At 44.6% G+C, this 22,928-nt stretch overlaps 5 protein-coding genes and 1 pseudogene across 6 annotated transcripts; 3 read left to right on the forward strand and 3 right to left on the reverse strand.

Moving 5' to 3' along the window:
- Nucleotides 1–1,427: 1,427 nt before the first annotated feature.
- On the reverse strand, nt 1,428–2,221 carry LOC121602739 (annotated as a pseudogene).
- Nucleotides 2,222–2,901: 680 nt separating this feature from the next.
- Nucleotides 2,902–3,920, forward strand: LOC121602740 (40S ribosomal protein S24-like). Its single transcript, XM_041931502.1, has 2 exons — nt 2,902–2,967; nt 3,326–3,920. The coding sequence occupies exon 2, from the start codon at nt 3,338–3,340 to the stop codon at nt 3,728–3,730; it is 393 nt and encodes a 130-aa protein (XP_041787436.1). The 5' UTR covers nt 2,902–2,967; nt 3,326–3,337; the 3' UTR covers nt 3,731–3,920.
- An 11-nt stretch (nt 3,921–3,931) lies between these two features.
- Nucleotides 3,932–5,787, reverse strand: LOC121602738 (probable ATP-dependent RNA helicase Dbp45A). Its single transcript, XM_041931501.1, has 3 exons — nt 5,611–5,787; nt 4,486–5,553; nt 3,932–4,421 (listed from the first exon to the last, which is right to left on the reverse strand). The coding sequence occupies exons 1-3, from the start codon at nt 5,684–5,686 to the stop codon at nt 3,970–3,972; spliced, it is 1,596 nt and encodes a 531-aa protein (XP_041787435.1). The 5' UTR covers nt 5,687–5,787; the 3' UTR covers nt 3,932–3,969.
- Nucleotides 5,788–6,272: 485 nt separating this feature from the next.
- On the forward strand, nt 6,273–7,815 carry LOC121602742 (S-methyl-5'-thioadenosine phosphorylase). The gene is made up of 2 exons (XM_041931504.1): nt 6,273–6,487; nt 6,589–7,815. Exons 1-2 carry the CDS (start codon nt 6,470–6,472, stop codon nt 7,405–7,407), a joined length of 837 nt encoding a protein of 278 aa, XP_041787438.1. The 5' UTR covers nt 6,273–6,469; the 3' UTR covers nt 7,408–7,815.
- On the reverse strand, nt 7,812–9,459 carry LOC121602741 (elongation factor Tu-like). The gene is made up of 2 exons (XM_041931503.1): nt 8,991–9,459; nt 7,812–8,922 (listed from the first exon to the last, which is right to left on the reverse strand). The coding sequence occupies exons 1-2, from the start codon at nt 9,322–9,324 to the stop codon at nt 7,865–7,867; spliced, it is 1,392 nt and encodes a 463-aa protein (XP_041787437.1). The 5' UTR covers nt 9,325–9,459; the 3' UTR covers nt 7,812–7,864.
- Nucleotides 9,460–9,760: 301 nt separating this feature from the next.
- LOC121602737 (RNA-binding protein spenito-like) lies at nt 9,761–15,551 on the forward strand. Of its 2 annotated transcripts, none has more exons than XM_041931499.1 (3): nt 9,761–9,873; nt 10,842–13,595; nt 13,669–15,551. In XM_041931499.1, the coding sequence occupies exon 2, from the start codon at nt 10,999–11,001 to the stop codon at nt 13,369–13,371; it is 2,373 nt and encodes a 790-aa protein (XP_041787433.1). In that variant the 5' UTR covers nt 9,761–9,873; nt 10,842–10,998; the 3' UTR covers nt 13,372–13,595; nt 13,669–15,551. The 2 variants fall into 2 exon arrangements, with proteins under 2 accessions (XP_041787433.1, XP_041787434.1); XM_041931500.1 differs by lacking the exon at nt 9,761–9,873 and adding an exon at nt 9,892–10,762.
- The last annotated feature ends 7,377 nt before the right edge of the window (nt 15,552–22,928 follow it).

Below are 22,928 nucleotides of genomic sequence, written 5' to 3' on the forward strand. Positions count from 1 at the left end.
CGGCAAAATAAGAGATAATGAACCCCCTACCGACACACGAGACAGGATTATCCAATTCAAGTAAGGTACAGTACACGGGAGAAGTGAAAACTATATGCAAATAGGCATTGCTAAGCATTCTACTATCTACATTTTATAGCAAAATTTCTAAACGATCACAACTAATGGGATATCTAAAAAAAAAAAACAAACAAACAAACAAACTAAAACTAAAGACAGACGGAGCTCGTTTGCGTGCTAGAAGACGGTGGGCGGGATACGGATGGTAAACCAAAACTTAATACAACCAAATCACTAAAAAACAAGAGAACTTAATTACACGGTTTGATGAAGTGAGGCAGAAGTGACGTTTTTAGGGCTAGAACGACAGCCGCTGCGCGCTGAGGGCTTACGAGAGAATGATGCAAGGATACTGAAACTGTTTCGCATATTATAGATTTTATAAAACAAAATGATCCATTTCTTTGTTTGCTGTTGAGATATACACTTTTATGGCGTTGATGTGTGGTTTTGTTTTTACACCTGCAGCACAGTGGCCAGTTTTACTCTACACACTATCTCTCTCCGTTTATTCAACAATTTTATAAATCGCTTCGGCTCCTTATTCACCTTTCGCCCTCTTACGCTTTATCTACAAAATTGTGTAAACCATAAAACAAAAAATGGAACTATATCCTCTTGTTTCCCTTTTTGAGATACCTCTCAAAATAAACGTGATTATGATACGCGTGACAATATTACGGCAAGATGTGATGAACTTTTCATTGCTGCGTCATTAGGAATAAAAAAAAACTCTCGAACCCTCTGGTTTTTGCCGGTTTGCTGTTGGGGTGGTGGATGTAGAATTAATCGCTCACTAGTAGTGTAACCATAGACCGGGAGTGTTGCGGGGTTGTTATTGTTCCAAAGCTGCAGGCACATACACCAAAAGCATTGCGTTTTTTTTCCACCGTTTTCTATTGCTCTAAATGCTTTCTAACTTTGCTAGCACACACACACATACACACGCACAAATATATACTGACTAGGGAAGGTATGATTGCCGCGCTACAGGGTTAATTATTTACGAAAAGTATCGCTTGCACAGAGGTATGCCGAAGGATATTGCACACAGTACCACTGCTGCAACTGAATCACACAAGCTCTGAACCAACCGGCTTTTTTCTTTTTTAAACAAAAAAAAACAACAACCCTTATTAATTAGGTGCGCAAAGCGGTACACTATTAGCAAGATTGTGTTGGTGCACCATGAGCGGATGGCATTTTGAAACTGCCGTACTTTAACAGACTGTGAGAGCTTGGCTCTTTGATTTTAACGCTACAAACAAATCGGTGCCCTTCTAGTGCACCTCCACTCCCAATCTAAGATTTCTTACAAATGTAACGGCAATTTTTGTTTTTGATTTAATTAAAAAGAAAACCCCCACTACATTCTGTATTCCAGTCCAGCGCACCACACGTCGAAGAGCGGGAGCAGGGTTGGTAAAGCAAAAACAGGAGATACGCACGACGTAGATTTCATTCCTCCTTTGCGTCCTTTAGCCGCTGCCGGCTGTTGGACTGGCGGATCTGTTGCTTCAGCTGGGCAGTTTTCAGCTTGGACATCAGTTGCGTCGACTGGTACAGCCAGCTTCCCTGTGGGATTACACGAGCGGGTTAGTATTGTCTACTCCGGCGCTGGCAGTAGCAGCTGGTACGTACCACCATGAGCATGCAGTTTAAAAGTATTGGCACGGAAAACACCACCGATATGAATAAACCCTTGTCGTCGAAGTACTGTTGCTTGGAGAAAATCCTCCAATTGATGGCCGCGTACTCATTAATGCTCTCGGAAAAGTACACTAGAAGCACTGGAAAGAACGGAGGGAGAAATCGCAGACGCGAAGGTTTAACGAGCACGATCGATACACGTAACGTAACGCAGCACTTACAAAGTACGAAAAATAAAAACACCTGAAAGTTGCCATAGTTTTCTGGTCAGCAGTGCCGTCGAGGTGATGCAGATGTGAAATGCAATCAATCCATCAGCCACGGATCGTACCAATCGATCTGTAAAATTAATGCCTATGTTAATAATGTGCTACCGTTAGGCTGCAAAGCAATGCTCCTCCGGAGGTTAGCCATGGCTGGGCACTGCGTACTTACACTCGATAGAAACGTTATAAAGCCCTTTATTTCATTGACTTCTATCCATGTTGGGTCCACCATTGCAAATGGAGCGAGAAAAACAGGACCGCTTTCGGGAATCTAAAACCAGTTTCAAGGATTACAATCTTGCCTACTGGCTAGGAATTGTTAGTAGGTTTTGTAGACCCAATTCCGAGGTAAAGCGTTTGCAACCTTGTGGACAATGTTGGCAAATGAAAGCTAACTTCGTAAACACTAGCTTCACAATTCCTTGCGGCCGTTCTCTCGATGCAAAAGGCAATGAACAATGGGACGAAAGAGCAGTGCAAGTTCTATGTGTTTACGTTTTCACTTCCCATTCTTGGCGTTTTTTTTTCGTACGGTGCGGTGTTGTTGCTTTATTTGTTGTTCCTTTTCGAACGTCAGCGGCGCGACTGTCATCGTGTGATTTTAAAATTTTGTGTGTTTATAATTGCGCTTTCGATGCTTTGTTATGAAACACCACGCATGAATAAAAAAAAATACAGCTAAATGTAAATTTAACGTTGGTTTTGTTCCGTATTTCATAAAAATTAACAAATTTAATCCAAAATTAACAGCACATCCTTTTGAAACATTACACCAGCACTATTCTTGCACAATTCTCCTACCGTTTGCAGCGACATCTGTTGCCCGGAGAACGAAGGTCAAACAAGATCGCTACAGATGGGCGCAATGTTGACATTCCAATCACATGGCTGCCAACTGAAATCGTGCTGTCAAATTACCATGTTTCTTTCTTTTCGCTAAAGTGCGTTTCGCGAGACGTGTTGCGACTTCGGATTTAGTCTGCAAATAAAGGTGTTTATCATGTTCTTATAATCTTTAAAACTATCGCAAATGGGTGCAAAGCAAGGCATCCAGCTAGCTGCATCGAAATCCGATTGAGTTCTGGCCAAAATTCGGGGCAAACGGCACCGAACGGGACGGACAACCGATGACGGAACAGCGTAGTGAGGTTATGCTTCAATATGTATACGGGCGGTAGCGGTACCGCAGCACCGCCGTCAGCACCAAACCATCTAGCGGATGTTCCGTCAACGCTGTTCGCCACGGTGTAAACGTTTCCCTGCATTGTGACGCTGGACATTGGTTTCATACTGTGACGAGTAATTCGCTAATGAATTTCGTCTCTTCTACTTCCATTGTTTGCTTGTAGAACGATCCCAAGATGAGTACTGCAACGATTCGTACCCGTCGCTACATGAGCAACCGGCTGCTGTGCCGCAAGCAGATGGTCTGCGACGTCCTTCACCCTGGCCTCGCCTCGGTCTCGAAGAAGGAGATCCGCGAGAAGCTCGCCGTCATGTACAAAACCACCCCGGACGTCGTGTTCGTGTTCGGTTTCCGCACGAACTTCGGTGGCGGCAAGTCGACCGGTTTCGCCCTCATCTACGACACCCTGGACCACGCCAAGAAGTTCGAGCCCAAGCACCGTCTCGGCCGCCACGGACTGTACGAGAAGAAGAAGATGACGCGCAAGCAGCGCAAGGAGCGCAAGAACCGTATGAAGAAGGTGCGCGGCACGAAGAAGGCCAAGGTCGGACAGGCCGTCAAGAAGTAAAACGGCGGAACGGTGATGGTGCTGTCGCTGCTGCTGCTACGGTTGTTATCGCGGTAGAAGTGGTGGCCGCGTGTCCTCAGGCGGTCCGTGTTTTAAGTTATATGTTTTCTCTTGTGCGGAAAATTGGAAACATTCCGCTCAAAAGGAATGAGAATATAAGCAACAATACCATGTAAGGAGAAACCGTATACAACAACTTGGTGTAGTTTTTTTTTTGTGTTTGGTGAAGTGTGTAGTATTTATTGTGCCATTTTCGCCTTCTTCTTTACAATCTTCTTGTCGTCCTTCCCACGGGCGCGGGCTTTTTTGCCAGCCTTTGCTTCAGTTTTGCGTTGTTCAATCAACTCATTTAGTTTTTCCGTGGGAATGAATTTCCGTTTCTTAAACTTTTTGTCGCTTGCGGCCGCCTGGAACCGAGCATCATTCACCACGGCCGGGCTGGCAATCGTTTGCTTATCCCTTTTGCGGCGCTCTTCGTTTTCCTGCCGCAATCGCTCCCGTCGTTCCTGTTCGCGGGCTTTCATGTCTTCCTTCCACTTTGCCTCCATTTCGTCCGGATCGAGACCTTCCTGTATCCAGCGCAACCGGCGATACTTGTGCTTCCGTTCGTCAAAGTCCTTGTTGTCTAGGTTTATTTCGGCCTCGGCACGGGCGACCTTCACCTGCATGAATATGCGCTGCACGAGACGGTCTGGAAAGGAAATTTACAGGAGTTATTCATTATACAGCTGTTGGTTCGTTCTCTCATCGCTTACCATCCACCGAGTACTCCGTCAGCTTGGTGTTGATGAGGGCTTCAATTTCTCCCAATGCTTCCAGATCGCGCGGAAAGCGTAAGATCGATATCGCCATTCCAGCGCGACCGGCGCGCGCAGTACGTCCCACACGGTGGATGTATTCGATCGGTTTCTTCGGCAGTCGGTGGTTCACTACCAGTTGCACATCGTGTATATCGAGCCCGCGGCTAGCCACATCCGTTGCGATCATGATCCGCACGTGCTTGGACTTGAATTTGTTCAGCGCCGCCACGCGCTCCCTTTGACGCAAAAACCCATGCAAACACACATTGCTGAAGCCGAACGAGTTCAACGACATGGACAGGATTTGGCAATCTTTCTTCGAGTTGGTAAAGATCATGATGCTCGCGTCTTCCTGGTCCTCTTTGTATTTGCGCAACGCCTCGACCATGACGGTGTCGCGATCGTAATCGGCACAGAGCAGGTACCGCTGGTCAAGCGTTTCCACCGTAGCGACCGGTGACTTTTCCGACCATTCGAACACATCGTCCGCAATCGGAAACACGATCGACGTCTTCAGGAAATCCTTCAGGGTGGCCGAAAAGAACAGATTTTGACGCTTGGCCGGCAGGAAACGGTTTATCACCGTCAGGTCCTCATCGAAGCTGCCGCACAGCATTCGATCCGCTTCGTCCACTACCAGGAACTGGAGGGCCGCGAACGAGTACGTGTTGCATCCGGTCAGATGGTCGGCCAACCGGCCCGGCATTGCTACGATAATGTGTGGCCGTTTCTCTAACTGCTGGCTTTCAATCAGATAGTCCGTCCCGCCCGTCACGACGCACACGCGCGCATTCATCGGCTGGCCGGCAACGATGAACTGTTCCGCTATCTGATGCGCTAGCTCGTGCGTCGGTGTCAGCACGAGGGCAAAGTTTGCCGTCGGTTCCTCGCTAAGCTTCTGCAAAATCGGCAGCGCGAAGGCGAACGTTTTGCCGGATCCTGTTTTGGCGGCACCGATACAATCCTGACCCTGCAGAATGCGGGGGATGCACTCTACCTGAATCGGTGTCGGCCGGCGCAGCCCTGTGGGATGGTTTAGTGTCGTTACAAGGCATTTCCAGCATCTGCCGACTCACTTACCCAGCTTTTCGGTTTGCCGTGTTATCCAGTAGGTTAACCCCAGATCGGAAAACTTCTTATCCGTCCACAGGCTCATGGTTTCGGGTTATTTTCCAGACACTGCTGTGTCGTGGAGCCGTTCTTTTCACACTTTTATTGTTTACTGTAGAGTGCGTTGGAAAATCACATGCCTGTTGAAGCAAACATTGTGGAACTGCAGCGCATGACAGTTTTGACGGAATGTCAAGGCAGAACAACATGCAGACATGGCTACACGAAGCCGCATGTTGTCGAAGGATATTTTAAATAAATTCTGTACATTCAGTAAGCATATATCGCAGTAATCAGCCGGTCTCATGGTACAGTCGTCAACTCGTACGACTTAACAACATGCCCGTCATGGGTTCAAGCCCCAATAGACCGTGCCGCCATACGTAGACTGACTATCCTGCTATGGGGGAAATCAATAAGTCACTGAAAGCCAACCCCACAAGTGGGTTGGCAGGCCTTGACCGGCATCGGTTGTTGAGCCAAACAAGAAGAATATCGCAGTAATATAAAAATTATATTAATAATACTGTTGCATTGTTCTGTTCTTATGGCAAATGGAAATAAGTCAAAGTGAAACATTTTGAGGCTCATTTTTTAAAATGTCATGAAGCTGCACCTTGTAGTCGTGTAGTTGCTACTTCAGTTTTCAGAACATTCTGCTCAATTGGTCGACGAATCTATACGTGTAGTACCAGGAACTGATAAGATTAGAACGCACGGTACGCACAGCATCAGTGATAAAAGAACGAACGGGAAGAGGATCGAAAGAAAAGCCAGTGAGCAGTGCCGTTGGATTCCGAACCCATTTGCTTCCACATTCCAGTACAAAATGGTCTCGAAGGTGAAGGTAGGTGACAAAGGACCCACAAATCGAACCCTTTCCTGCAACTGGTGTGCGTGCTCCCATGTGTAAGTGTGAATCCTGTATTTTTGTTTGTGTGTGTACAGATTGGCATCATCGGCGGTTCCGGCCTGGACGATAGTCAGATAATCGAGAATCGCACCGAGCGCGTGGTAAACACACACTTTGGCATTCCGTCCGATGTGCTGATCGAGGGAAAGATTGCCGGCGTCGATTGCGTGCTGCTGGCCCGCCATGGCCGAAACCATTCGATAATGCCCTCGAACGTCAACTATCGGGCAAACATATGGGCGCTGAAGACGCTCGGCTGCACGCACGTGATCGTGTCCACGGCGACCGGTTCGCTGAAGGAGGAGATACATCCCGGCGATATCGTGATTCCGGACAACTTCATCGACCGCACCACGAAACGCGTGCAGACGTTCTACGACGGCAACGAGCTGCTGTCGGGCGTCTGTCACATCCCGATGGAGCCGGCATTCTGCAACCGCACGCGGGATGTGCTCATCGAAACAGCACGTGGCATTGGGCTGGGCGTGCACGAGAAGGGCACAGTGGTTACGATCGAGGGGCCACGGTTTTCGAGCAAAGCGGAAAGCAACCTCTTCCGCCAGTGGGGCGCCGATCTGGTAAACATGACACTGGTGCCCGAGGTGGTGCTGGCGAAGGAGGCCGGTCTGTGCTACGCCGCCATCGCCATGGCCACCGACTACGACTGCTGGAGAGAGGCGGGCGAGGACGTGAATGTGGCAGACGTGCTGGCAACGTTCAAGAAGAACGTTACCAAGGTGACGGATCTGATCATCAATGCCATTCCGAAGGTGGCCGCCCTCGACTGGTCGGACACGATCGAAGAGCTGGGGAAAACGGTCAACACCAGCATCATGCTGCCTCACTCCAACTAAATACTCGCATTCAATAGCGAACACCAAATAAGCGCACACAGACAGACGATAGCACTATTATCTCGATCTTCTCAATTAGCCACGTGCGCGTGCACGTCTACGAAGACACAACAGAAGGCCAAACACGGGGATACGATCGCCTCAACATCGGGCAAAGATGGATGAAAACGGGATGAGCGAATCATATGCCTAGTCAATTGTAATCTTTCTCTGCCATTAAGTAATCGATCGACAGAGCCGCGGGTGGGCCCCCGCACTCTGAACGCTGTGTTTATTTTCAAAGCAATATAATATCCCTTTTAGCACAAATCACATCAACTGAGCATTATGCCGCAGACTAACAATCGGAGGCATTCTTACCCACTGTGCAGATTTCGAATAATAAATGATTTGTGAAGGCACCATTCATTGAACAGACTTTTATTTTTGCTGCTACCCTACAGGCTTCGGCTCGACCCTAACAGTTTTCTAGCTCCAGCTTGATAAGCTTCTTCTGCGGCAGATTGACGGAATTCAGCACCTTTGTTACTAGACCCGTCGCCACGGTTTTACCATTCTCCCGCACAGTGAAAGACTGCCCACAGGACATGACCATTTTCCTGAGTAGCGTTAGCTTGATCGCACCATGATCGCCGGGCATCAGCATGTCCAGCCCGACCAGATCCACCCGGCAAGGCACGTTCCACGTTTTGCTGAACAGCTGCTGGATGTACTTCGACGTCAGCGGTTTGGATCGACCGCCCTCGTTTTTGGCCAGCAGATACATGGACGCTTCGAAGTGATTGGAGACGCGCTCGCTGCCCGCAGCGCACAGCAGCATGCCCCGCTGCACGGACTGGAGCTTAACGCCCCGCAACAGCGCTCCAATGTTATCACCCGCCTTCGCTTCGCTAACGTCCTTCTTGAACACCTGCATGCCACCGATCGTGGTGCGCATTTCCTCGTCGAAACCCAGCAGCTCCGCTTCATCGTTTTTCCGCATCGTGCCACGTGCTAGCGTGCCGACGACAACCGTACCCCGGCCCGGGACGGTAAATGCGTTATCGATCGGCAGCAGAAACGGCGACGTCAGGTCTCTCGTTGGCGTGGGAATGTACGAATCGATCGCGTCCAGCAGCTTGCGTATCGACGGTTCGCCCAGCTCCGACTGATCGCCCTGCAGTGCGAGCAGTGCCGAGCCGACGATGATGGGACTCTCCACTCCGTCGAAGCCAAAATCGCTCAACAGTTCCCGCAGCTCGATCTCGACCAATTCCAGCACTTCGTTATCTACCTGGTCGGCTTTGTTAATGAACACGACGATTTTGCTAACGCCAACCTGCCGGGCCAGCAGTAAATGTTCGCGCGTTTGCGGCATTTGTCCGTCGGTAGCCGCTACGACTAGTATAGCTCCGTCCATCTGAGACGCTCCGGATATCATGTTCTTCACGTAATCCGCATGGCCCGGACAGTCCGTGTGGGCATAGTGTCGCTTGCTCGTCTTGTACCCGATGTGGGCCGCATTGATCGTTATGCCTGAAACGAATTCAAACCGCAAATGAAGTGCGTCTTTACTTCCACGCTCCCGGTTTGCTATTACCAACCTCTTGCCTTTTCCTCCGGCGCTCGATCAATCTGGTCGTAGGAAATGAAGCTTGTGTTGCCATCCTTCGAAAGCACCTTGGTGATGGCAGCGGTGAGCGTCGTTTTGCCGTGATCCACATGGCCGATAGTACCCACATTGCAGTGTTCCTCCTTCTGCTGTGCTTTGCCGATCGCCGTTGAGCTCAGGAGCCTTAGGTTCAAAAGACCGCGCTGTCCGCCCGAACCAAAGGTCTGTGATGCAATGCTCGATGGGCTCAGGGGAGATTGAATGATTTGTTTAAATAACCGAGATACTTTACGGTGGCACAGAAACCTTCCCACTACAAACGACATACTGGTATAGGTTCGGAAGTTTATGCTCCCTTTCCTAGGACTAGAAACAAAATAAGTGCTTTTTTTCGCTCAAATTAATCGGTCATTTTTTATTGTTTTGGTAAGCAAAGGCGCAGGAACTATATGGCCCGCCAGGTTGGAGCACACGTGGAGCACATAACCCGCAAGAAAGCGCGTTTGACATATCTAAACCATGCATGAAAATGAAGAAAAAGCTTTTCATTGCTTTTTAAACACGCTCTCATAATTTTTTGGCATATTAATACCACTTTGAGCATCGTTTTATAATATAAAATGTAAAAAAGATTGAGATGGAACAACCAAATTGTTGATGGAACTGTACAACTGTAGCGCCGGCTGCGGGTAAGCAACTGTCATTGTCACAACACGAATACGTACGGCTGCGCAAATGTCGAACTGGTTCCGTCATTCCGATCTGGCCCGTCGAAGTGAGTGGATGCAAGGTGGCGTGTGCTCTTTGTGGACTGAATTTTGTTCTATTGAAAAAGCATCTCAAATAAATCCCACTGGCGACCAAACCAACGCGGAGTGAGTACAAGTAGTTTAAGCAAATGCAGACTCTTCGTATATTTTATGCAATAATTTGCAATTACGACGTTTAAGCCGGCTATTTTGTGTGGTGTGAATGTGAAACGCTGGTGTGATTTCGTGTGGTTAAAGATGGCTGACTGACGGAGTCGGAAAGCCTCCGCTTTTTTTTTTGGTATTGGTTCATTCCTTTCCATATTGGATATTGGATGAAGGAAGTTCCAATCGTTTTTGGGGTTGCAAATTGCGATTTTTTTTTTGGACAAAGTTTTACTTTCTACTTGTGACTATGGTTTTGTGCCATTCGAATTGTTTTATTTTAATGCAAAAAAGGAAAGTAATTAGGGTGGACGAAGTATAATTTGGTGTTTGCCTGCGCTAATGTTCCTATGTGTGTGTGTATGTGTGCGCGTGTGCGTCGGACAAAGTTTTTGGTGAATTAGTAGTTTTCTGTTAAATATTATGTGTGTGATACGTTTGGTAACAATTAAGAACTGGATATCCGTTTTCATGCAGTGGGACTGACGCACTTTTTTAGCCGATTTTGTGTAGATTTGGCTTTTGAGAAAAAGGTGTAGAGAGTGTGGTGTGCTAGTGAAAAAAGACGCCATTTTGTAATGACGATGAATTTGTGAAGCAGTTGCTCGTGCGCCCGCGAGGTTTGTTTGTGTTGGTGACGTCTTGCGGGCAAATTTCAAGAGTGTATACGTGTGAATGTGTGAATGTGTGTGTGTGTAGCTTTGAATACTAGGGGAGAAAATGCCGCAATGGCGGTGGAAGATTTCGGAAGAACATTCGAGTGATTGTGTTGTTGGACTCTAGTGGGCTTTATGCTTTGTTGTAAATAAAGCGAAGTTGCTCCGTACCGAAGGTTCAATGATCGTGCAACGTATGACATCAAACTTAAATTTCGTTCACCACCTTAGCCTCACTTAACTGACTGGTTGTTCCTTTTATTTGTTTTTTAGGCGATTAATTCTCCGTCTGAGCAACCAACCTGCGCCTAGCACTGCCTCCCTTCGTCGTATCGTCGTAATTTTAACTGTTCAGCTTGTGTTATCATCCCTGCCGCGACATTCAAACAATCATCCAAACTGGCAAAAGTAATTCTCGACACGACGGCTCATGAGTAGCATTCGGTCCAGTGAGCGAGATCGTATTACTGTGAAGATTCATAACATGAAACGTAGCGCATCGCGCGAATCTCCACCCAGATCAAAGCGACGCAGCAGTATTGGACGCTACGACGACAGTTCGGACGAAAGAGTAACCCCCGACAGAATGCGACGACGTGTGGCTCGTTCGCCAAGCCCGAGGGCTCGCTATGCTTCCCCGCACCGTGACGAGTACAGCTCGTCGCGCAGCCGTGCCGAAATCGGTAGCAGCGGCGGCGGCAGCGAGAGATACTCCTACAAGGTGCTGTGCGTAAGCGCCTTGCACCCGAAAGCGTCGGAAGAATTCATTAAGGAGACGCTGTACCGCGAGTATAAGAAGTTTGGCGATTTCAGCATTCGCATTTCGCACGACCTGGACGAGCGGCTGGCGTACGTGTGCTTCCGCACGCCGGAGGATGCCCGCGAGGCAAAGCACGCCAAGTCGCGCATCATTCTGCACGACAAGGTGGCGCTGGTGGAGCCGGTGTATGAGTCGTCCAAGTCAGAATCGTACCGGCGGCCGCGTTCGGCCTCGCCTCCCGAGTACGACCGCCATTACTACGCGCGTTCGCCGGGAGTGCCGCCGCCCGACCGTCGCCGGCCGCCGGAGCATCACCCATACGACGGGTACGGGCCGCCACCGGGTGGCCGGATGCATCATCCCGACTTCAGACCGCCCATGCACCACGACTACTTGCCCCGCGGGCCGCCCATGCACCATCACGGTCCGCCCCACATGCATCCCGGACCGCCACACCATCACTACATGCCCCGTCCGTACATGCCGAGACCACGGGCACCGTTCGAGAAGCAGGAGAACAAGAAGGACAAGTTCCCGAACTACCTGCACCACATCCAGCCGGAGGATGATCCGCTGGCAACACGCACGCTGTTCGCGGGCAATTTGGAGATCAACATCTCGGATGACGAGCTTCGTCGCATCTTCGGCAAATACGGTCTGGTCGAGGACATCGACATTAAGCGGCCGGCTCCGGGCACCGGGAATGCGTTCGCGTTCGTGCGCTACCAAACGCTGGACATGGCGCACCGCGCGAAGGTCGAGCTTTCCGGCCAGTATATTGGCAAATTTCAGTGCAAGATCGGTTACGGCAAGGCAACGCCGACCACGCGCATCTGGGTGGGTGGGCTGGGTGCCTGGACGTCGGTTACGCAGCTCGAGCGCGAGTTCGACCGTTTCGGAGCGATCAAGAAGATTGAGTACGCGAAGGGCGACACGCAGGCATTCATTTTGTACGATTCGATCGATGCGGCGACCGCTGCGGTAAAGGAGATGCGTGGCTTCGCTTTGGGCGGCCCCGATCGCCGCATTCGCATCGATTTCGCTGACAATGGAACGGTCCCACCGTTCGCGAAGCGCCCGTTCGAGGAGGGTGGCGGAGAGTATCGGCGCGTGCCGGAGTACGAGTATCCGGATGGTGCGCCGCCGTATGATGATGGAGCTCCCGGGTATGGGGGCGGCGGCTACGGTGCCCGTTCATTCCGCGGTCGGGGCAGCGGTGGAAGTGGAAGTGGCTATCGGGGACGCGGTGGTGGTAGCTTCCGCGGTGGTTTCCATCACGATGGGCACCGTCCGGCCGGAGCTGGCGGACCGCCGCATCACGGACCGGGCGGCGAGGAGGAATGGCGACGTCCACCGGGCGGCGGTGGTGGTGAACCGGGCGAATATGATCAACGCCGTCGGTCCGGCTCACGCGAGCCGGGCGGTATCGATCGGTCCCGGTCGCGATCACCACGCAGACGCAGCCCGGCGGATTCGGATTCCGACTCGTCGACACGCCGAAATGGTGTGCTGACGTCGGCCCGCACACTTTCCGAGGTGGCGCGCAAATCGAGCACCGTCTGGCAGGGCGCACTCATCCTGAAGAGTTCCCTTTTCCCAGCCAAATTCCATCTCACCGATGGCGATGCCGATATTGTCGACGGGCTAATGAAGGACGAAGATGGCAAGCATCACTTGCGCATCACGCAACGCTTGCGCCTTGATCAGCCGAAGCTGGAGGATGTGCAGAAAAGAATTTCCACCTCGTCGTCGCATGCCATCTTCCTCGGGCTGCCGGGCTCGAACCCGGCCGTGTCGTCATCGGACGATGCAAGCGTTCAGACTCGCCCGCTGCGCAATCTGGTGACCTACCTGAAGCAGAAGGAAGCTGCTGGGGTAATTTCGCTGCTGAACAAGGAGACGGAAGCGACCGGCGTGCTATACACGTTCCCGCCGTGTGATTTCTCCACCGAGCTGCTAAAACGCACCTGTCACACGCTGACGGAGGAGGGACTTAAGGAGGATCACCTAGTGATCGTGGTGGTACGGGGCGGGACTGCCTAGGAGCGGGAGGAAGAGGCCGATGACCAGGAGCTAGAGGTACGGAAGAAGAAAAGCAAGAAGCCAGCAAGTAAAACTAGCAAGTCGGATAAACCATCATCATCTACCGACTAAAACGCGAATGACGGGCAAACTTCTGAATTCATCGGTGACGAGACTTCTCTACTTTGATTGTGGAAGTAGATTGGAATACTTTTATTCATTGCGATCGTCTGGTGCGTTTGTGGGTAGGTAGATGGACATTCAATCGTCTGTGTCAACGTACCTTACTTACGTATTCTTTCTAAACTTTCTTTGTAGATACTTTTGCAAGAGAGAGGTATCATCAGTAGGCTTCAGAGCGTTTGGGTTCTTCATCCGTTTGGCTACGCGACACGTAAAGCGTATCTTAACCAATTAACTTTGCTTACTTTTAGTTAAAACAAGGAGCACATACGCAAATGCACCAATTGCGCTCCATGATCTTTCAATGTGCATAGTAACCCTGTCTAGAAGTGGCATACAAAAATAACAAAACAATTTGTTCCATCATCGTAAGTACACACATCTTCATCTCATCTTATCTCATCATCCTGTCAACGGGGAAAATGGAACACAAAGCGCGTCTATAACCTGCATCACCAAGCCAGAGCACTGCATCGAAACGTCTAACACTTTCAATTGCACTCACTGTCAACAAGTGTCCGTTTTTGAAAACTACCACTACCATGTTACGATGACTCTATGGCCGTTCTACTCTGTTGTATCAACCGGTGACGTCTCAGTGGTGTAGAGTAACATGGTCGATGTTTGACGCTGTTCAGCAAACGATGTATGTGTGCGACCTCAGTTCAGGAAAAGTGCGCGCGTGATCTTCCCATCTATTTATGCGTGCGATCGTGTGTACTATTGAAAGACATTCGTAAGTGCGTGAAATTATTGTGCATGTGTGTATGATGAGTGTTTACTTTAAGAAGTGGCGCACAGTGCAGAAAGCAGAGAACATGCATCCATTTTATTTTCCTCGCGGCGTATTAGATCAGATTGCTAAGATGCAATAGTTGGTTCGTTCTCTTACTCTACAAAGCATTCACAACAAGGTTGAGGTACGAATATCTTAGATCTTATCAAACCAGACGCGCTGCATAAATTAGGAAAGATAAACGCTCATTCTTACGGTCAGGACGAATAACTTTTCCAGATGCGATGGCTAAGTCTTGAACGTTTAGTTGCATGTGTTTACACCATAATCTAGATTTTAATCGAATAGTTTAAACAAAATTGATAACGGCTAACGGCTGATTGACAACATTTCAAGATGCAAACGGATATAATATGTGTGGAGAATTACAACTGATTGCAAAGTAAGTTTGCAATTATTTTAGACACACTTTATTTAAGACACAGTTGAATTTGTTTTTTAAACCATTCTCATTTTCACACAGTTTGACAATGTTTGTCTCTAAAACACATTCTGAAAATAGCTTTTCTTTCTTCTTTATAATAACTGAAGCTACTGATTGTTGTTCAGTTATTTATTCAGTGAAGCCGCATTGGTTTACTTTTGTTTCGCTTGTTAAGACATTTTGCCTTACAACCTTTCAATTATGATTTGCTACCAGGATCACAGTACTCACAGTGTCAGTAATAATTTGTAAATTATTAATTATTTAATATCTCTATCGACGTCATGTCTTCTTCTGGTCACTCCTGATTTTCATGTTTCGACTCGACCAGCTGCGTTCATTGCTTTGAATTTAAAAAGGTAAAATCAATATGAAACAAACGAATGAATCCTGTTCATTTTGCCCAAATAAGCTTACTTATGAAAAAAAAAACATTCTGAAATAATTGCATCATACATAGATAATCGATCACATCAATTCACATCGAAAAGATGTCGAATATAAAATATATCTCTCAACCCTGTTTAATCTATATGTGAGCAAGATGACACAGATGACAGTTGCATATACAGTACAGTATAACAGTAGGAAATCGATACATACAATACATTTATGATAGCGCACTAAGCAATTCCGAAATAAGGAAAAGGCAACGATGCAGTGCAGTGAACAAAATGATGGTAATAGTTTGCATGGAAGTTAATGTGTATACAAGAGAGCAGATAAAAATTTCGATTGACTTCCGGTGTTGTGTATTGGCATGTGAAGCACGGTGGGAGATACTCTTATAAATAAACATAAATAAACATACATTCAAACAAAGGTGCTGGGTGGTGTGTATGGTGCATAGAACATGACGCATCGTCAGGAATATGTCGTTTCGCGGTTGCTTTGGATGAAGTTAGTTGAAACAGTTACAACAGTGTCGTTTGTGAATGAAGTAAGAGAAGTTTTAGTTCCATATTAAACTTGAATTGAGTGAAACACGCTGCATAACGATTATTTGTGAACTAGTTTTTATGTTGAGGAATGAAGTTTGTGAAGGATCTTACTCTGTTTTAACTGAAGCAAAATCTTAACTTAGCGTTTATAGTAGACGTCTATGGATATGAAAAGTTATATAATGTTTTTTGTTGTTGTAAAATTATGTAAATTAGGCGTAAAAATATCTTTAACAATGTCTACCATACTGTATTGAAACATTGTTTATCATACTGTATGATAATTGTTTCTATAATCGATAGGATGTGATAACTCACATCATCTAAATCGTGTTGGTCACGATCCCTTGAATGTGCTTTAAAGTGTCGAAGTTCTCTATAGTTCTCAATGTAACTAAACATTTCAGTTAGGATAGTAAAAGTGATGATCAGTTAAGACAGTTTAGTTATATTTTATTATTACATTTTCTTAAAGATTTGGCTGTTTTTGGACCTTCATCAGTGTGTTCGGTTGAAACTTTTCTCATTCATTTTTTCTTCTCAATATTATTGTTTCACAATAATGCCTCAGAAGCGTGTATTATGTGTCGTCTGTTAGGGAGTTGTGGCAATTGCAAGTGGTTACCATTTATTGAGCTAGTGACGGAAATTGTATGAAGTTTAGTTGTCACTCCAATGTGTGTCCTTGTGAGTTATTCGTCAGTTCGATTTAAATACGAGACATGGTGTGAAACTGCATCCGAAAATTTATGAAACCAACAACCCCCCCCTCTCTGTGCCTATTGTGCTATGTGAATGTGTTTTCTACGGTTTGATCCATGGTGGTGATGTTACAGGTGGAAATGTTCGTGCCTAATGTTAGTCGACCGATTTGTGAAGTGGGTTACATATTTTTTTCACGACAATCTCACATTGTCATTACCTAGTAATATTTATCACATTGTCACGATAATGCTATCCTGCTGCGAGCGTATTTTTTCTAGCAATAGTGCATTATTGCTATTTTTACACGTTTTAAAACAATTTTGTGCGGGATGTTCATAATGATGTACAATTTCTGTTGACAGTTTTTGTTGAAATCATTATGCATCTTCTAGTGAAATTTTATACATTATTCAAAGATGTAACTGTCGTGATATATATATGGTACCTTTCGAAGCGTTACCATAATGTATGCATTTCATTTTGGTGTAATACTGTGTGAGAGATTGTGCGTGTGTGCGGTGTGTTATTGAATGTTTTGAAAAAAGATTTCCGTAGTTCTCGTCTCCTTGGAGCGTCCTGTTCTGTGTGTAGTTAACTAGTGGCGCGGCGTTGTTTGTTTACTATTTGCAGAAGAACAGAGGTGAGATGTGAGTTTACGTGTTCTGGTGTAAAATTGAAAGAAATGTCGTCATTTTGTTGATCAACGAAGGTAACCCATCTTAATATTTTCTGCCCTGGTGCCTGTGCCCTATTCTACATGGGGATGTTAATCTACTGTGTTAGTTTTGTGTTGATGTTGCGTTATATTCAACGAGAGTGTGGGCATGTGTGTGTGTGTGTGTGTGTGTGTGTATAAAAGTACTTTTTACCGAAAAGAAATGGCGTTTTAGTACAAAGCCAATTTATGAAAATTAACTTGACATATGCTTTTAGCTATGCAATGTGCAATGTTGCTACAACAATTGTTAGTTTAATTGATCACAAGTGTGCTTCCGTTGTGACCACATTGTTACCCTTCATTGTTTTTCCACATGGTCTTCCACCATCCATCCTGCCTGTCGCCGTATGCCTGCCCTTTTTCTAAGATGCACGTCACAAGTAGAATGTAGCGTTTGTTATGAAAATTTCAATTTAAAATTGGTTTTACAAACGTTACCTTTTGCTCTACGACGTAAGGTCACAATACTTTAGTTGTTACTATGAACTCATCGGCAGAGCAGCGTCAGCATAATGTTTGTGGACGCGTGAGCTCTAGAAGTGAGTGTTTTTTTTTACTTTCTTGATCAATGTGCCTCTCGGTCGCATAGTGTTTGTGGTTTGTGGTGCCAAGAAGAAGAAATCAAATTTGTTGTACTGTTGTGTATGAAATGTTAGTCAAAAGAGTGTTGTTTTTTCGAAGTTTGGTGTAGTTGTTAATCGGATGCTTCACGATGCGTTTACGATTCTGTAATAGCAACTATTCAACCACATACACCATTCAAAATCCTACAAACGTGTGTGTGTGTGTGTGTGTGTGTGGTTCCATATCTCAATAGAATGAAATGCGTTTGAACATGTTCTAAGTGAATTTTATGATAATATCAATGTGGTAATGTGTGTTGTGTCAAGAATAAAATATGCCGAGAGTAACCAGTTTTGTTTTTCAAAGATTTTTGCAATTCTGTAGCATTGTTAATTAAATCATATTTGGATAAAATTTACCTTTAAAACCAGTATCATGTAAAACTATGAGTGAAAAGTTATTTGTTGATTTTAATACATTATGTGAACCTTGAACCTTGCTTTGCGATGTATAGATATAGTTCTTAAAGCGTAATCTCAAGTCTCGGACATTGTTTTTACATATTACTGCAAACTTCTCAATATTGCTAGTAAATCGTTGAAAATTAATCAAAATATCTTACAAATTTTGACGGAGCCGCCGTTCCATCACGAAAAAAGATAAGGCTGAAATGCGACGGAGGATCTAGTATTTCTGGATCGAGGAAGATACGAGACCACCGGCTGGAGTTTAGGGATAAATCTAAAACCAGTTCTTTTTTGCGTGCGTTCTATAGTGTATGGGCATCGCGGAATACTGTTATATGATCCTATATGAATGAGTCAAAATATCTATAGTAAATCTACCGTTGGTATCGACAGTGTACAGGTCTAGTAGAAATTGTTGTAACTAGTGATGTTCTCTGGAGCGCACCCAAGACTCCGATCCGGCTCCGACTATTGTTAGTCCAATTCCGGCTCCAGATTTTTCCAGAGTTGATCGGAGTCTGTCGAAGTTAACTGGGGCTGTCCGGTACAATGTGCTTGTGATCATGCATTTCAGTTCGTTGGGTTTTTTGTCTTTCATTTTGCGCGTGCACTTCGTATACAGGTCTTCGTTTCGAAGGCATACTCCGGGCAACTCCGGGCGACTCCGGACGATTCCAGAGGGCTTCAGATGATTCCGAACAACTGCGGATAATGCTGAGAGGACCTACCTTCCGGAGTCGGATTGGAGTCGAATAAATTATGTTAAACGTTGTAATGTTAAACTTATCCCTCATAACTATTTTTTACAATTGAGCTTTTTTTAGTGATACATAACATGTTTGGGTTTAATTGTTGGGGTACAAATGGTTTGTCCTCATGAGTTACTCTATCCTGGCATTGTACGATGGGCGTTTGCCGGGATGAAAGCTCAAACATAAAAATTCCCTTTAGTTGAGTTATTTTTTTACCAATATGTAAGAATAAAATTAAAATAAATCATTTTGTTTTGCAATCATATCATGTGAATAGTTTGTAAGTTAAATGTCTCATCAACGTTTGAAATCATATGTGCAAAATGCATAATCATAAATGTGTATATTTTATTCTCAATTCAAGAAAATATTTGATTTGCTCTGCTTAAAAAACTAAAGCATAATTTCCATAAACATTGTTTTGGGGAGATTTCTTGTAATGCTAAAATGCAAGGTGGTCGTCGGCTTGCCCCATAGCCCAAAAAATCACGTCTTTTCTAACCCTTTTTAGAACGCTTAAAAAACTGTTATCAAAACTCAACATTCCGGTACAATTCTTTAGCCTCCACAACTCCAGCTCTCTCGACGTATGTAAATCCAATAACTAAGAATAAGAAATAAATAAGACGAAGGAGGTGAAAACAACTCATCCAAACAAGAACAACTGCAACCCATTCACACTGTTGCTTTTAGAGACAAAGTAATTGCACAACTATCGTGATAGCTTAGACCAGGGGTCTCCAAACTGTTTAGTTCGCGGGCCGCATTGCTTCACTATCAACGTTGCTGAGGGCCTTTGACGCTACCTTTAGAATGAGTGAAATATTTTATTGAATCTTGATTTTCGTCTTTGAGAAGTAAAAAAAATTTTTTTTGAATAATTTGTCAGAAAAAAAACACCTATTTAATTTAACCTTTACCCAGTAATCGCGGGCCGCATTAAAGGATCTTTAGGGCCGCAAGCGTCCCGCGGGCCGTAGTTTGGAGACCCCTGGCTTAGACTTTTGAAATAAACTTTCAAAACTATCTTGATTAACCAATGTTTTTCCAATAGAAATTAAATCAGTTTTTTTTTAAATTTTTTAATGTTTTGATAAACGGTCTAGAACTCTCCTATCTATTTTTTCGGTCAAAAATATCGTTGGCTCCCTGATATTGTTACGTAATTTATGGTTGGTCCCTTAATGCTCATTCGATTAATTTAATTGCCACATATTCATGACACTTTATACAAAATACAAAAAAGGTGTCATCTTCACTAATGTTTGCCGTAATATATCTAGCTTATAAACTTATTTTAGCTTATTAAACTTATTTTTATTTTATTTTTGGCGATGAGTCTGAAACTACATATGTCGTTTTAAAGAATCATTAAAAATACTGGTGTGGTTGTAAATGAGAAATAAATAAAGCTTTGTTTCCACCGTAGAATCAGATGATGACACAATTTTTTTTTTCTGCAAGGTAAGAATATTTATCTATACATGAATACGAGGGTATGACATATATGTCTTCGTTTTCTATTTAAACATATATAACCCACGCGGACATGCCGCGGCATTTACAGACTTTCGAGACTTAATTCATTACGACGCAGCCGCATAGTCAAATCCTTGCAACGGGGGGACGGTCTATTTCAGGCTTGAACTGACGACGGGCCTGTTATTGAGTCGTTAGAGTTGACGACTGTACCACGGGACCGCCCTCATGACATATATGTATGCTATTATAAGTGATATGCGATTCGTTAAATAATCGATTTTTAACTACTGGTAATTGTTCTTGGTAATTTGTACAAAATATTATCATTAGAATAGTTAACTTACAGTAAGATGAACATGTGCATAACGAGATATTACAACATTAAAGAACTTTCTCGTAACCAGTAAAACCCTTGCTAGAACGCATTCTAAACACATGTGCAGTACAAATCCGGAGCGTATGTCCACCATAGTCCATATCTATGGGCAGCCCCTTTGATAAAATACATAGTAACGTATTATGAACATGTTAGAATGTTAATTTTCACTTCTAAGAAACGTAGCATATCGAAACATGGCTTCTCGGGAAAAGCTTATAAAACTTGGCTAAATTTTTGAACGTGGCTATGAAACTAGAGGTGTGATAAAACGTCAAACGTCAACTTGAGGTAAGCTTAACTGTTAACATTATTAATAGCAAATAAAGAGTATTGCATTCCAAACATTTAAAATAAGGAAGGAAGAAAATGAGTTTGGTAATAAAATGCGTAGGCGATAAATGAGCTTAGTGGTTTCTAGATTGATGTGTTATCCAGGATTCTGAACAATTCCTCTTGTTGGTGGCGTTGGTTGAATCTTGGTTTAAAAAAAATCATGAACTGTTCTATCAACCGCATTCAGTCAATTATTGTATCCTATACACCTATCTTGATTGGCTTGACTTTTTTAACCATCAAATAAAAATGAAAAGCAAAAAAGTGTTATTTCATGTTTATGCAAGCGCATAGGGTTTTAAAACATTTTTTGCATCACACCTGCTACAAAACCTCAGAGACAACGTAAGTTCAGTCATGGACTGAGTGTCGTCGAGCAACAATGAAATTCTTTTCGACATGATTCCAAACCAAAGCGGGAGAAGCTTTCTAGAAGAAAGTCGTCCGATATGACGATAGGTTTATGATTCCTTAGCCTCTGAGCGATCGGAACCGGTTTTCAAAGAAGATTTCACTCAGGAACTGCCAAGAACAAAAACGATAGACAGAAGAAAGGAAGAATATCCAACCGTTGCAAACAAACAAAAAAGGCAGCAAGCTTATTAATAGAAATAAAATGAAATGAAATAATGATGAATAAACGTGACTTTAAGCATACTTACAGCACCTGTATACTTACGTCTTACATTGCTAGTTTTTAGTGACATCTTCTCATTTAAGGAATTTGCTCTGTATCAAAGTAAAACGCTTCAATCGCGTCCATTTGGACGCTATTCTGTCCAACGACGATGATCTCAGATGATCGTCCTTCACCCCGTTAAGTGTGTTGCTTTTTGTGCTTTCGGCAGGTAGATGAAGAACGCGAAGAGGCAACAACACCACGGAACAAAACTTTCTATTCTGACTCGGCCTTTTCATTACGATCTTCTTGGCGTCGAACGCTGCTAAAGAAGGTTAATGTTCCATCTTTCTCCTCGTATCTATCTTTTATTCCAGTTCCGTTGATGTGTATCAAAACGAACTACGCTATTTTTCGGCAAGCAATATTGCGCCGGGTATCTCTTCTTCACTGAAGCATGGAAAACAGATATTTCAAAGGCATTTAGTACAGCGCTAATTAAACCGCTTTAGATTTTTTGTTGTGCAAAATACCAGAAATACAACAATATAATATAAACAATAACAATATAAGTAAAAATAATAGAACAGCTTGAAATGAAACCAATCGGTTAAACTTTCACACCATTCAATCAACATCGAACTGCCATATATCACGAAGAGATTATTCTGAGTTTCATGTTTGTAATTTAAAGTTGTATGCCATTGTTATTGTTATGTGTGTGTGTTTGGCTGTATAAAATTAAATCAATACTATACTAATTATATCAATACTGATACAAAATTAAATAAATCAATGAATCAATTAAAACAAACAAAAAGTATTAGCAGGAGGACCCTCTGGCAATGTTTCTTTTGGGTGATTGTACTTAACAATTGATCCCTCGTGTTTATCTTACTGATCATTCCGGAATACTTTAACAGTAAAGTCTCGAAAAGAGGTTTTTCAAAGAACTACAATAAAATCACTCATACTAGATTCCCTCTTGTGCAGATTCATATAAAACATACTTTTTTCTATATTTTTGTTTGTCTCCGGTCTGCCTAAACAAACTTCAGAGCTAAAATATATGTGACAGCTTGTTGTATCCACAGCAAGATTAGAGGTGGGTTAATCGCAATTTACAAACGGGTGACCCTCGAGATACGACCCCCTCCAGATACAGTGGCCGGCAAAATTGTTGCATAGTAACACGCATAACGCAGTAACATTGCA

Source organism: Anopheles merus, unplaced genomic scaffold (assembly GCF_017562075.2).
Source record: "Anopheles merus strain MAF unplaced genomic scaffold, AmerM5.1 LNR4000599, whole genome shotgun sequence".
NCBI classification, from domain to species: domain Eukaryota; kingdom Metazoa; phylum Arthropoda; class Insecta; order Diptera; family Culicidae; genus Anopheles; species Anopheles merus.

Bases quoted from the DNA above. Each gene is read 5' to 3' on its own strand.
- LOC121602740 (XM_041931502.1), top strand. From the start codon at position 3,338: ATGAGTACTGCAACGATTCGTACCCGTCGCTACATGAGCAACCGGCTG.
- LOC121602738 (XM_041931501.1), bottom strand. From the start codon at position 5,686: ATGAGCCTGTGGACGGATAAGAAGTTTTCCGATCTGGGGTTAACCTAC. The intron at 5,554-5,610 runs GTAAGTGAGTCG...ACCATCCCACAG, and splicing joins ACGGCAAACCGAAAAGCTGG to GGCTGCGCCGGCCGACACCG. The intron at 4,422-4,485 runs GTAAGCGATGAG...TTTCCTTTCCAG, and splicing joins GACGGAGTACTCGGTGGATG to ACCGTCTCGTGCAGCGCATA.
- LOC121602741 (XM_041931503.1), bottom strand. From the start codon at position 9,324: ATGTCGTTTGTAGTGGGAAGGTTTCTGTGCCACCGTAAAGTATCTCGG. The intron at 8,923-8,990 runs GTTGGTAATAGC...AATTCGTTTCAG, and splicing joins GCCGGAGGAAAAGGCAAGAG to GCATAACGATCAATGCGGCC.
- LOC121602737 (XM_041931499.1), top strand. From the start codon at position 10,999: ATGAGTAGCATTCGGTCCAGTGAGCGAGATCGTATTACTGTGAAGATT.